The sequence below is a fragment of the Neolamprologus brichardi genome, chromosome 7 (genome assembly GCF_056152115.1).
Source record: "Neolamprologus brichardi isolate AB-2024 chromosome 7, ASM5615211v1, whole genome shotgun sequence".
NCBI lineage: Eukaryota > Metazoa > Chordata > Actinopteri > Cichliformes > Cichlidae > Neolamprologus > Neolamprologus brichardi.
Genome location: NC_142110.1, coordinates 69,608,294 through 69,620,788, shown reverse-complemented (window position 1 = coordinate 69,620,788; position 12,495 = coordinate 69,608,294). Strand labels below are relative to the sequence as shown.

Sequence of the window (12,495 nt, the reverse complement as noted above, 5' to 3'; positions counted from 1 at the left end):
AGGAAACATTTGTCTTCATGTGGTGTTGGGGTTACATCCCGTGTAAAATGCTGACAAACCACACAGCACTTATAGATTGACTTGCTGCTGTTCTTAGCCAAATATCCAAGCATTTCAAATGAATTAAGTTTTTCTAGCATATGTATATAAAGTTAATGTTTGCACTAAGTTAAAATATATCTGTCAACACCAGCTCTGCCTCCTGCCCTAAACCATGCATCATAATATGTCTCTCTGCCACCTATTAACTCTGTCACACTTCTGTCTTCTGGGATTTTTCGTTATTAATAAAAAGTTATGACATGTGAATTCTTCACAGTATAAAATTTATGTGGATTAAATCACTTTAGATGCTAAAAAAAAGCATGAAATTCGTTGAACGACACTTTAAATGGTTTTGAACTGAATGCTGTTTAAACGCCTTCTCATGACGTCATGTTGCCTTAGCGTCCTGCTGCCAGTGGGAGCACCATTCATGTGAGGGTGGGAGAAGAGGGCTCTTATCGTCAGTTGGACTGAAAGACATTCTCACATCACATTTCACAGCTCCTATAGGACTGAGATATTAAGCTGAATTTCAAAGAGTCTGTGATACTTGGTGTGAAAAACAGGAAATATTTCCGTGGCTGTAATTTTACAGGACAGAAGCTGCAGCCTCAGCAGGCTCCTAACTGCTCAAGATGTTTAAGTCCTGCAATGTGTTCGTACTGAAAAAATTGGTACCCCCGTGACAGTCATCGGGATGGTCGGCATGGCTTTCTTTCTGCAGAGTATGATGTGCACTTGCTGCACTTTTGAATGTAATGAAGTCATCGTCGTGCCTGTTTTTTAAAAATATTTTTCCTGATGCTCCTGATAGATCAGACATTTCGGAGCACCGCGAAACATGCATCCACGTTTTTATGCCTTGTAGTCAAGCGCGTTAACAGAGCATTTCTAATCAGTCTGCTGTGGATTGTAGCATTGTTGATTTTCACAGACTGGTATGGTTGCTGTAACACTGATGAAAATACGAGTAAGCTGTTCTGTGAACTTATGAGCCCCACAACTGAAGAAGCAGCTCAAATAACTGAAGTGCAAATCAAGTCAAAGGTGAAGATTTCTTGTTGTATATATGTGCTCTTATTCTACTTTTATTTCACAAATTTTCAGCAAACACACATTAATGCTGTTATATGTTTTGTATGTTTGTTGCTTCTTTTTCAGCTTACTGGTTACTCTCTGCTCCTGGGCATGACTGTTGTCGCTTTCTTCATGACTTGGAGTAGGTGGAGAAAATAGTGAAGAAAAATACAGTTGGTGCAACAAGAAAACTTTTTACTACAAACTGATTTTGGAAGAAGAGAAAAAAGTTCAGAAGGAGCTTTTGAGGAAAGAAGCAAATGAGACTTTGACTAAAGAAATTATGAGCAACATATAAAGGAAAGACTGGGATGGCTGTTTTAATGTTGCTCAACAAATAATCAATAAAGCAAAACATCAAAAACCAGAAGCAACCAACCAGCAGATCAAATGGATCAGTGAGGGGAGCTCCAACAGATGGGGACAGCATCATCTAGCATGTAAATAACATAACACATCAGCAGGTAAAGTGCTATGTTATTTACAGTGGGGCAAAAAAGTATTTAGTCAGCCACCGATTGTGCAAGTTCCCCCACTTAAAATGATGACAGAGGTCAGTAATTTGCACCAGAGGTACACTTCAACTGTGAGAGACAGAATGTGAAAAAAAAATCCATGAATTCACATGGTAGGATTTGTAAAGAATTTATTCGTAAATCAGGGTGGAAAATAAGTATTTGGTCACCTCAAACAAGGAAAATCCCTGGCTCTCACAGACCTGTAACGTCTTCTGTAAGAAGCTTTTCTGTCCCCCACTCGTTACCTGTATGAATGGCACCTGTTTGACCTCATCATCTGTATAAAAGACACCTGTCCACAGCCTCAACCAGTCAGACTCCAAACTCCGCCATGGCCAAGACCAAAGAGCTTTCGAAGGACACCAGGAAAAGAATTGTAGACCTGCACCAGACTGGGAAGAGTGAATCTACAATAGGCAAGCAGCTTGGTGTGAAAAAATCAACTGTGGGAGCAATCATCAGAAAATGGAAGACATACAAGACCACTGATAATCTCCCTCGATCTGGGGCTCCACGCAAGATCTCATCCCGTGGGGTCAAAATGATCATGAGAACGGTGAGCAAAGATCCCAGAACCACACGGGAGGACCTGGTGAATGACCTGCAGAGAGCTGGGACCAAAGTAACAAAGGTCACCATCAGTAACACACTACAACGGCAGGGAATCAAATCCCGCAGTGCCAGACGTGTTCCGCTGCTGAAGCCAGTGCATGTCCAGGCCCGTCTGAAGTTTGCCAGAGAGCACATGGATGATACAGCAGAGGATTGGGAGAATGTCATGTGGTCAGATGAAACCAAAGTAGAACTTTTTGGTATAAACTCAACTCGTCGTGTTTGGAGGAAGAAGAATACTGAGTTGCATCCCAAGAACACCATACCTACTGTGAAGCATGGGGGTGGAAACATCATGCTATGGGGCTGTTTTTCTGCCAAGGGGACAGGACGACTGATCCGTGTTAAGGACAGAATGAATGGGGCCAAGTATCGTGAGATTTTGAGCCAAAACCTCCTTCCATCAGTGAGAACTTTGAAGATGAAACGAGGCTGGGTCTTCCAACATGACAATGATCCAAAACACACCGCCCGGGCAACAAAGGAGTGGCTCCGTAAGAAGCATTTGAAAGTCCTGGAGTGGCCTAGCCAGTCTCCAGACCTCAACCCCATAGAAAATCTGTGGCGGGAGTTGAAAGTCCGTGTTTTCATTCAATTCATGTGAATTCATGAATTTTTTTTTCACATTCTGTCTCTCACAGTTGAAGTGTACGTCTGGTGCAAATTACTGACCTCTGTCATCATTTTAAGTGGGGGAACTTGCACAATCGGTGGCTGACTAAATACTTTTTTGCCCCACTGTATATCTACCCCCTGATCTAATCTGGCCCTAAAATTTCACAATTTTGAAAATCCCATTTCTACTTCATTTTTGGAAATTAAATCTTAAACCTCAGCCCAGTACTGGATCTGAAGCCCAAGTAATCCTAATCCCAGCTGAAACCTAAAGCCTAACCCAAAGTCACGTCTCCTTTCTAAATTTACTCCCCAAGTCGGGTTGAGTCCTCCCCAAGCAGGGTCAAGAGTGTTGAGAGCTCAGTTATGGGTCGCTGAAGCTCAATGTATAAAAAGCCAAGTCGGCATTAATAATAACCTAAAATTGGAAGAGAAGGAGGACAGATGTAGGCCAAAAGGAAGGGTAAAGGGCAGAGGTCAAGAGAAGGGAAGAAAAGGATGATGAAAAGGGAAAAGACAAAGGGGAAAGAGGAGAAGACTGGAAAAGAAGAAAGAAAAAAGAAGGGAAAGATTAGAGCCAAAAAGTCTGGCAGAATTGGAAAAAAGCAAAAAGCTGAAAAAGATATCAAAAGAAAGCCAAGGAGGCGGGATCAGAGGGGAGAGTATAAATAGGAGGCTCAAACACAGAGCTCTTCAGTATGCCCTCGCCTGAGGAAGAAGCAACACCTTCGAAACGTCGCGACAAGGGCATACTTATTTAATTTTTTCTACTTTCTGTTAGTTTGTTATTTTAGTTTGTTATTTTGGGGGATTTTATTTCATTTGTTAATTCATATTTTATTGATTTTCCTTAAGAACTCAAATCAGAGATAAATTCAAACTAAATTTGAAAAGAGAACACACAGAGAGCAAATTGAAATTCAAAATGTTTATTGGAAACAAGTCAAAGTCACGGACACGAAAATAGCAACCTGAAAAAGAAATAGTTACCTTTCGACATAAAAAACTACAATGAATACTTACCTGAAATAACGGACACAAAAACGCACAACTTGTAAAAGAAAATACTTACCTGGACAATTTAAAAACAAACCAAAAGTTGAGGTAGAGGGATGTGGGACTTGGAGCCATCGGGGTTGATGGCCCGTGCATGCTCTGTTCCTCCTTCGGGAGGGACAGGTTCTTTTTCCTCACCCTAACTAGTGATGGAATTTCCGGCTCTTTCGGCTCCCAACCGGCTCTTCAGGTTGTTTTTTTGCTTTAATTAATTAATTATCAAAAACAATATAAAATTATGCCCAAAAGGAATTAGTAATGTAAACAAACGTGGTTTTCTTTATGTATGTTTATATATAAATATTTATGGGGACCCCTAGAGATGAAACACGTACAAACTCCAAAACACATTTCTAACTGAACCTCCAAAACAGAGCTACCTAGATCACTTAAATTACACAATCGAATTCATATGTTTATTGCTTTTGTATTAATACACAAACACTCATATATATATATATATATATATATATATTCAAATAATTTAAAAAAATTTGTTGGTACTTGCTGGCTTGTGTAGCCACTAGGTAACAAAAGCTCAACACGGCTCCTAGCATCCTGGAGCACTTCTGTTGTGTTTTAGAGTTTGTACGTGCTCTGGAGGGTGTACGTGCTTTGTCTCTAGGGGTCACTGTAAATATACTTTTATTTATTCACTTCACATAAAATGCAATAAATAAATTATAAAATACAGAAACCAACTATTTACATTTCATACATTTCAACTTTTAACTACTTAAATTTTCAGCTTTTTCCTTTTAAACAAATTTAAAGTGAAACAACACAAAACACTGCAAACCACAACACAATAAAATATAAATTAAAATATGGAAAAAAAGGGGGGGAAAAGAACACCCAGATCTTTAATTAAGGGAAAGGTTGGCATTTAGAAATATTAATATCACACTCAACTGACTGCGTTTTATCTTCCCATTGCACTGATGGGTGGACAGTTGTTAGGTGCCTGTGCATGCTGTTTGTGGAGCCGGCTCTATATCCTTTTCTTGCAGACTCTACACTCTGCCTTTGTTTTGTCAATAAGATTGAAATGGTTCCAGACTTTGCTTCTTTTCTTGGTGTCACTCATTTTCTTTACTGTACCTTTCCAATGTGACTGTGTTGTCTTTTGTTGCTCCCGGCTCTCTTTCTTTCCCTCTCCCTCCTGCTCTTGTTGTGTACTACTGCTGTTGCGAGTGTAACTACCGCCCCGCCCCTCAGTTCAGCGCTGAACAGAGGGGGCGAGGCACAAACGCAAGGCTCTGTTTGCCGTCTGTGCTCAGCGCAAACACAAGGGACTTGCAGCGTGAAGCGAAAAAAAGTGAAAGAGAGGGCAGGAGAAAGAAAAAAAACCCACGGCTCCCAATAAGGAGCCGGCTCGCATCGTTCACTTCAAAGATCCAGCTCTAAGAGCCATTTCGTTTGCGACCGACCCATCACTAACCCTAACCCTCGGTGACCAACCTCCCAACTTGAGCTCTCCCTAACCCTACCGCCTAACCCCTAACCCTATCCAATCCTAAACCTAACCGTAGGATTGCCTTATTTCAATAGATTTATTCTATTTCATCACTCTTCTCTCCCCTCTGTCTATCCATCTGTTTGAGGCGGAGGGGAGGATGAGTCTCTGGGTTATAAACAGCTGACTGAACCTCCTAAGACTCGAGGCATGCATTTTTAATTAACCCAAAATGTGATGTCCACATATGTAGACACCAGCCATTGATCCCTGTATTTCAGCCAAGATAAGCGTTTACGTTTTTATTTACAGTGGTCCTTTGTTTATTGCAGGAGTTACAATCCAAATTTTCCCTGCGATAGTTGAAATCTGTGAAGTTACACAGCCTTGACCTGAATTTTAAAAATGTTTGGAAAAAGCACTGTGCTGCTAAAAAAATGAAAAATAAATATTTACAAAATATCAGGATAAATATTTATTTTACACGCTTGATGTGTGTGGCAGAGCGTGATCTGCAGTGCCACTGCAGGGAAGGCAGACACACCTGAGCGACATCTGCAATCACGCCTCGCCAGCTTAAAGTCTGTGATCTCTCGGCTGTTGTGTTGGTTGTGCCGGGATGTGACTTGAAAAGCTACAGCTGGCTGTGTGGGTACAGCAACCGTGTGTGAAAAGTGGTCATTAAAGAAATGCTAAAAATCGTGTTCATGTAAAAATCGTCGGGTCTGCCGTGGTACAATGGGACTTCTGCTCCTGAACCTCTGCCCACAGCGTCTGCAGATCGGGGCTGTACGAAGTCACTTCATCCTTACACAAGACTGTAAGCTGTCGTCTGTGAGGCGCAAGCAGTGTTTGTTTTTACCATAGTTCATGGTGGAAAATAGCTGCTCTAGTGGATTTTGCTTCCTGTAGTCGTATGAATGGCAAACTACACTCATTGGCAGCAGCATAGGCACACTTAAAACTTCTTCTGAAATTTTCCCTCTCTAGTTGTATTTATACTGGTCTGGAATTGCATGGTAATAAGCATTTCACTGCATGTCTTGCTGTGTATGATTGTGTAAGTGACAAATAAAATTTGAATTTGATTTTATTTTACCTGCTCTCTTTGCTCTGGTACAACGTGGCAAACGTGAAGATAAAAAATCCTCCCAATCCCTCTCCTATGGGAGTTATGTCTGTGCAATGTTCTCTCTTACACACACCCACTTTCTCACTTTCTCTCTTTGCCTTTTTTTTTTGTATCTCTCACACTGATAAGTACAGCCTGAGGCAGCATATGTCTCAGGTGTGCTGTTACCTGCCCAGATGTGTTCTTTCTTTTGCGATGGAGGCAGAAGTAGGTATGTCCCATATTTACTCTCATTAAGTCTATCAACTATCTTTTAAGTCAAAATTGGACCTGCTGTTAGAAACGTCAGGCAGCTTTGTACCTCATATGATCAGCTGGTTTGTTCAATTTAACTGGAATAATTTCCTAGTACTGTAAGCCTGCAAACAGTATTTTGTGAAGCGCTAATTGCTCTGCACTGAAATGTATTTGGGGTTGTAGATATAATTGGTAATTAATAGTTGGTGTGTTAAATTGTGAACCTATGAATTTGTTTTATCGTTTCACTTTTCTAAAGTAGAAATTAAAGGTTGGTGGGTATTTTCAGTGTACATATAAATGTTACCACCAAGTTTTTGACCGTTTTTGTCATTCGACAATTGTACTTTTTAAATATGTTCAAGAGAAAATTCAAGGTCCTGTCAGACCATTATAATCTTTTGTGGCTATAAGGATGTGTGACAGATCACATCAAGATATTTATCACTTTACGTTCATACCTATAAATGTAACAATATTCCCAGGAGCATGATAAATATTCAGTACTTCATTCCATTACACACACAGGAATGTTAGGCATTCTAAGGAGTCCAGAGAAAGCTTTGTTTTTGCACATCACTAACACGATTAAGTCAGTGTTTTACATGTAAATCATGGAGAAGTTTGAATGATGAGAAACAGTAGCTCCCATCTGGATTATGCCTTTTTCTGGGAAAATTGTTTTTGTTATTTATTTTTTACCTACCTTTTTAACCTTTACAGTGCTCCAACTGTTTCGAAAGGCAAGTTGGAAATCTGTTTATATTTACTATGTTTGTGATCATACTGATCCAACATACCTATCCACTTCTGTTTTCCATAGCACTTTCCCTGCAGGGGTCAATAAAGCTAACTTAGAAACAACACAAAATGATAATTTGTCTCTCCATAAAGAACTTGTGCAATAAAACTAGCTTAAACACATGGAAGGTGTTGAAATGTTCAGCAAAACTTCATTTTCCTTTCATTCCTGTGAAGGTTCATCAGTCCCCTCAGGGGGTTGCATTTGATTGCTCTGTGAAAACATACTGCTCTGTCAGGCTCTTTTATTTAAATGGGAGGAGGCAGCATGCACATATTCAACCAATACCCCACTTTCTTTTATTCAGTTTGAAAAAAAAAAGAACTAGCATTTAATCGAAGGTTAGCAGATATTTCATAACCATTTTCTAGTTATAGTACATGAGATTACTATCTTATTTACAAATCACTTTTTCTTTATCTTTATTTCGTCATATATAGTGACATTAATGATGACATATTTGTCATGTGCTTACTAGAATTGTTTGTCTCATAACACAATTAAAATACAATATCTGTTTCAACTTTGCCAGGGGCCTCCACGGTGTAAAGATGGACTCAGTTAGCAGAGCAGCCAACAGCAAATGAAATGTTAAGAGGCTGGATAAGATTCAATTCAGAAGTGATCATTGTTGTGAACTGCTCTATCAATAAAACAGAATTGAACTGTTTACTGATAAGAACATGAAAAATTATCGGTGTGATTTTTGTTTGTTTCCCTTAAATGTGTTTGGTTTTGTTAAATATACATTTTATTATTTATGCAGATAAAACTGACCTTAGATTAGCAATCACAAAACGAGTAATTTAGCAATAAATGTGATGAAGATGTTTACATGTTTTTGTGCTCAGCGTAAGAAGAATTTGCTAGAGATCTGTGGAATCTACCTGACCAGCCTCAGCACAACATGATCTTTCACTTTTTCATCGGTGAGTTCAGTTTCTTATCACTGCCATATGTTTTCTGAACTTTCACTCAGTGAAGGAAGAAACATTAAAAGTCAGTAGAGCATGGAAACAAAGTACCTGGACTTCTTTAAGTTTCCTGAAGACAGTTCACCTCGCATCCAAGAAGCGTCTCCAGTTATAAAATGAAATGGTGGAGAGCCCTAGGTATTTAAACCCTAGTAGGAGTGATCCCAAAAGAGGGCCTGGGAAGGATCTCAAAACTGGATTATAGATGGCAAACAGTTGGTGTCATAAGCCCGCTGTTCAAAGATGGTCATTCACAGTGGGCATAGATGGCTTCTTGCACTCCTCTTTCAAACCATCTGTATTTTCTGTCCAAAATGTGAACATTGGTGTCCTCGAAAGAGTGACCTTTGTGCTTTAGATGCAGATGGACAGCCGAGTCTTGTCCCATCAAGGTGGCTCTTCTATGTTGTGCCATGTGTTTATGCAGTGGCTGTTTGGTTTCTGAGCATTCCTGTCATGGCCGGTGGGCCAACTCGAGCGAATAGACTCTAATGCAGACAGCACTCAGAGACACAGGGATTTAGGTAGAGTGACAAAGTAAGCAATGAATCGACTACTCAAATAATTCTATGACACGCTTTGAATGAGAGTAATGCTATTATCCACTAGTTCCTTGAACAGTACCATAAGCACAACTCAAATACTCCTATGGATGTACTAGAACAACACTATGAGAGTCACATGTTTACAAAAACACTAACTGAGAAACGAGAGGCTAGAAAATCACTACATGACCTGTGAGGGGGTCCATGAGGGAGCCTTGGGGCTGTCATGGACGAGGGCTGGGGACCCGACACTTCCAGTTCAGGACCCCTGGGGTGTGGGACAGAGGGAAAGGGTGTGGTGGTATTCTCACTCACTGAAATGAGGGAAACAGGTGTTAGAATGGGTTTCAGATGCCGACCCAAGGTGTAAGTTGCGAATTGCAAAGTCTTTTCACAGGCGCAGGTGAAGCATAGAGGGGTAGGTGGTCAGGGTGAGGTGCAAAGGTAATCCAATGAGTGATCTGTTAAAGTCAGAGTGCTGGGTGGGGAGCAAGGCAGGTGAGCATAGTTGGAGAAACTGCTAGTTGAAGCGATTGAACCAAGGCAGGCTATGGCAGTGAGTCTCAGCAACATCTGGAGATTTTCTGTGAGCAGAAAGTCAAATTTAGGAATAACTATAGCCGCGACTAATGAGGGCTAGCAGACAATCTGGGCTGCCGGCTTAGGTGCAGCCTTTCAGCAGTGATGTGGCAGCTCTGCCCAGAGGTGGAAATGCCAGGATTGTGAAAAAAAACAGCACTCACGCAAACATGACAATTCCAATCACCTTCTTTTCAAACTCTTTAGACTACCATGACCTGGATAACAAAACATTAGAATTCAATGTTTAATCTAACAATGAATAAAACTTCCTGTAAAGAAAGTGACATTGCAGTTCTCATGTTGTGAGATGTGATGTCCAACACCTGCAGGTGCACCTCCTCTCTGAGGAAAAGTCCAAGTTGTTACTTGGGCCGGGAGCAGTTGTCAGGTTGATCAGGTGTGCTGTTCAAGGTATTTTAGCTGAAGATTTGCAGACATGCAATCACTTGTTGAAGGTTTTCCTCTTGTTGTCACTTGTTTTTCTTCCCAATCTATTAAATTTAAACGTCTTTTTTAGTTCTCATCATAACTCTTGTAAAAACAAAAATGTGAACACCTTTCTCCTTCTAGAAATCTATAATTTAGAAAAACCACTTCACTGTGATGCTTTGGAAAAAAGGATTGATTTAACGATGTGCTGAAATATTTAAACTGCAGACAACTATTTTATTTTTATGTCTGTTAAAAGACCTACTTTCCCGAGTCTGGAAGAAATGTCCAATACCTCAAATGTCTTTGGTCAGTTTGTCTCTCTGCAGCTTTCCTTCCAGCAGTTCACCTTCAGGACTACAAGGACTTCCAGGACCCATGCCCCATCAGCTCCTGTAACCCCCAGCTGGGTGACCTGTTGGTGGGTCGTGCTGCTCAGCTCTCAGCGTCATCCACTTGTGGTCTGGATGGACCACAAAATTACTGCATCATCGGATATCTGGAGGTCAAATAGAAAATTCATACACACAAAGTGTGTGTGTGTGTGTGTGTGTGTGTGTGTGTGTGTGTGTTAAGTGAAGCAAGATATGTCAGCCTGTGTGTGAATAAACTACAGCTGAACTCATTTTCTCTTGATTGATGTTTCTGGCTCGTCTTCATACTGCAGCATGTTCAGATCTGTGTCTTTATTATCTGACGCTGTTCTCTTCACCCTGAGGATCATTTCCACCTCTCCCCGTCGTATATGCTTTTCTCTTTATTTTCTTTTCCTTCTGATGTATCGTCAATCTTTGCATTATTTCTCCAGCATTCAAAGTTCTTCTGACTGGTGAATCACCCGAGCATGAAAAGGCTCAAAGGATGAACGAGTAAAAATAACAGACAACTTGGCAATGATCCAGTTTTAAATTGTATGTTCAGGCTCTTCAAGCACAGTTTAAAGCATGACTCTGTCTTCTGCATTGATCAATAACAAAATTAATTTGTTATATCATAGAAGATGCTATTTTTGCCTGGGCTAATGGCCTGTTCCATGATTTGTAGGCATTGGTATAATGAAGAAATAAGCATTACCTCCTTTATGGTGATTGAAATACTTAATAAATTAAATTAACTACATTAAATATCATTACTACTAAAGTAATGATATTTCATGTAGTTTACTTGTAGTATTATAAACCCAGAGGTAATCATTGATCAGGCTGGTTTATGCTTATTCATAGGAGAGGCAGAAATGTTTCATATGTGACTCTCAGCTACCATATCATCGCTACAACAGCCCAAACAGCCACCGTATTGAGAATGTCATCACAAATTTTGACCTCGAGAGAAAGCTGAAGTGGTGGCAGTCGGAGACTGGTAAGTTTGAGTATTTCTGCAACAACAAACTGTCCAATCAGAGGGAGAAGGAAAACTATGTGAAATCAATATATTAGTTACAAAAAACATTTAAGAGAAAGCACTTAGCTTTGCAACTCTACCCCTTCTGCTCTGTGTGTGACAAAGAAACACGACTTACTGTTTGTGGAACGTTACAGTTAAAATATGCTATCACAAACAATCTAACACTGTAAGTCTGCTCTGTGTTTGCCTTCTGTGCAGGAGTTCATAATGTCAGCATCCAGTTAAATCTGGAGACTATGTTCCAGTTCAGTCACCTGGTCCTCAGGTTCAAGGTATACCTCTAAAGCGTACTGAATTTAATGTTTTTAGGGAATTAACTAAATGCTAGTCAAAAAGTCGTATAAACAGAAAAGAGCCTACACCTTTAACATTTGCCTAATCAAACATTAAGATAATGCTAATCTGCTCTGTGCAGAGTTTTCGGCCAGCAGCCATGTTGGTGGAACGATCAAGGGATTTTGGGCGAAGTTGGACAGTTGTCCGTTACTTTGCAGAAGACTGTTCTCTTCATTTCCCTTCAGTGTCGGCTGCGCCCGCCAGGAGCATCGATGACGTTGTCTGTGACAGCAGATACTCTGGACCAGAACCATCCTCAGGTGGAGAGGTAACAATTTTAACTACAGCCAGTGTGAACATGAGCTTTTTTTCTCCCCTGGGCTTCAGTCATTCTGGACTTTGTCATAAGAATTCATTGAGACAAAACTGAAACTAATTCACAGGAATGATAAAATGATGAAGTAATATAACAGCAAAGCATTAATTATGGTTTTTTATACTGGTTCTGTGTAAGTAAATATGTTTGTATTTCTTATATTTGTCCTCTAGGTGGTGCTGAAAGCTCTTGATCCTGTCTTTAAAACAGAAAACCCTCATGCACCGAACATCCACGGTGAGGTTTTCCTAAATAGCTGTCACTGTGTTTATATGTAATAATATAGACACTCAAAGCGCTTTACAATTCCACTATTCATTCACTCTCACATTCACACACTGGTGGAGGCAAACCACAGT

The 12,495-nt window shown here is 40.2% G+C and overlaps 1 protein-coding gene and 1 pseudogene across 1 annotated transcript in view; both read left to right on the top strand.

Annotated features, from left to right (window-relative positions):
* The first annotated feature begins 350 nt into the window (after positions 1-350).
* On the top strand, positions 351-1,570 carry LOC102785340 (uncharacterized; annotated as a pseudogene).
* Positions 1,571-6,640: 5,070 nt separating this feature from the next.
* lamb4 (laminin, beta 4) overlaps positions 6,641-12,495 on the top strand; it is a 50,251-nt gene continuing 44,396 nt past the window's right edge. The window contains exons 1-7 of the mRNA XM_087844586.1: positions 6,641-6,722; positions 8,402-8,479; positions 10,395-10,585; positions 11,304-11,439; positions 11,683-11,756; positions 11,900-12,088; positions 12,310-12,373. Coding sequence (XP_087700712.1) covers positions 8,458-8,479; positions 10,395-10,585; positions 11,304-11,439; positions 11,683-11,756; positions 11,900-12,088; positions 12,310-12,373 — 676 coding nt within the window. The 5' untranslated portion in view covers positions 6,641-6,722; positions 8,402-8,457. The remainder of the gene's footprint in view (positions 6,723-8,401; positions 8,480-10,394; positions 10,586-11,303; positions 11,440-11,682; positions 11,757-11,899; positions 12,089-12,309; positions 12,374-12,495) is intronic.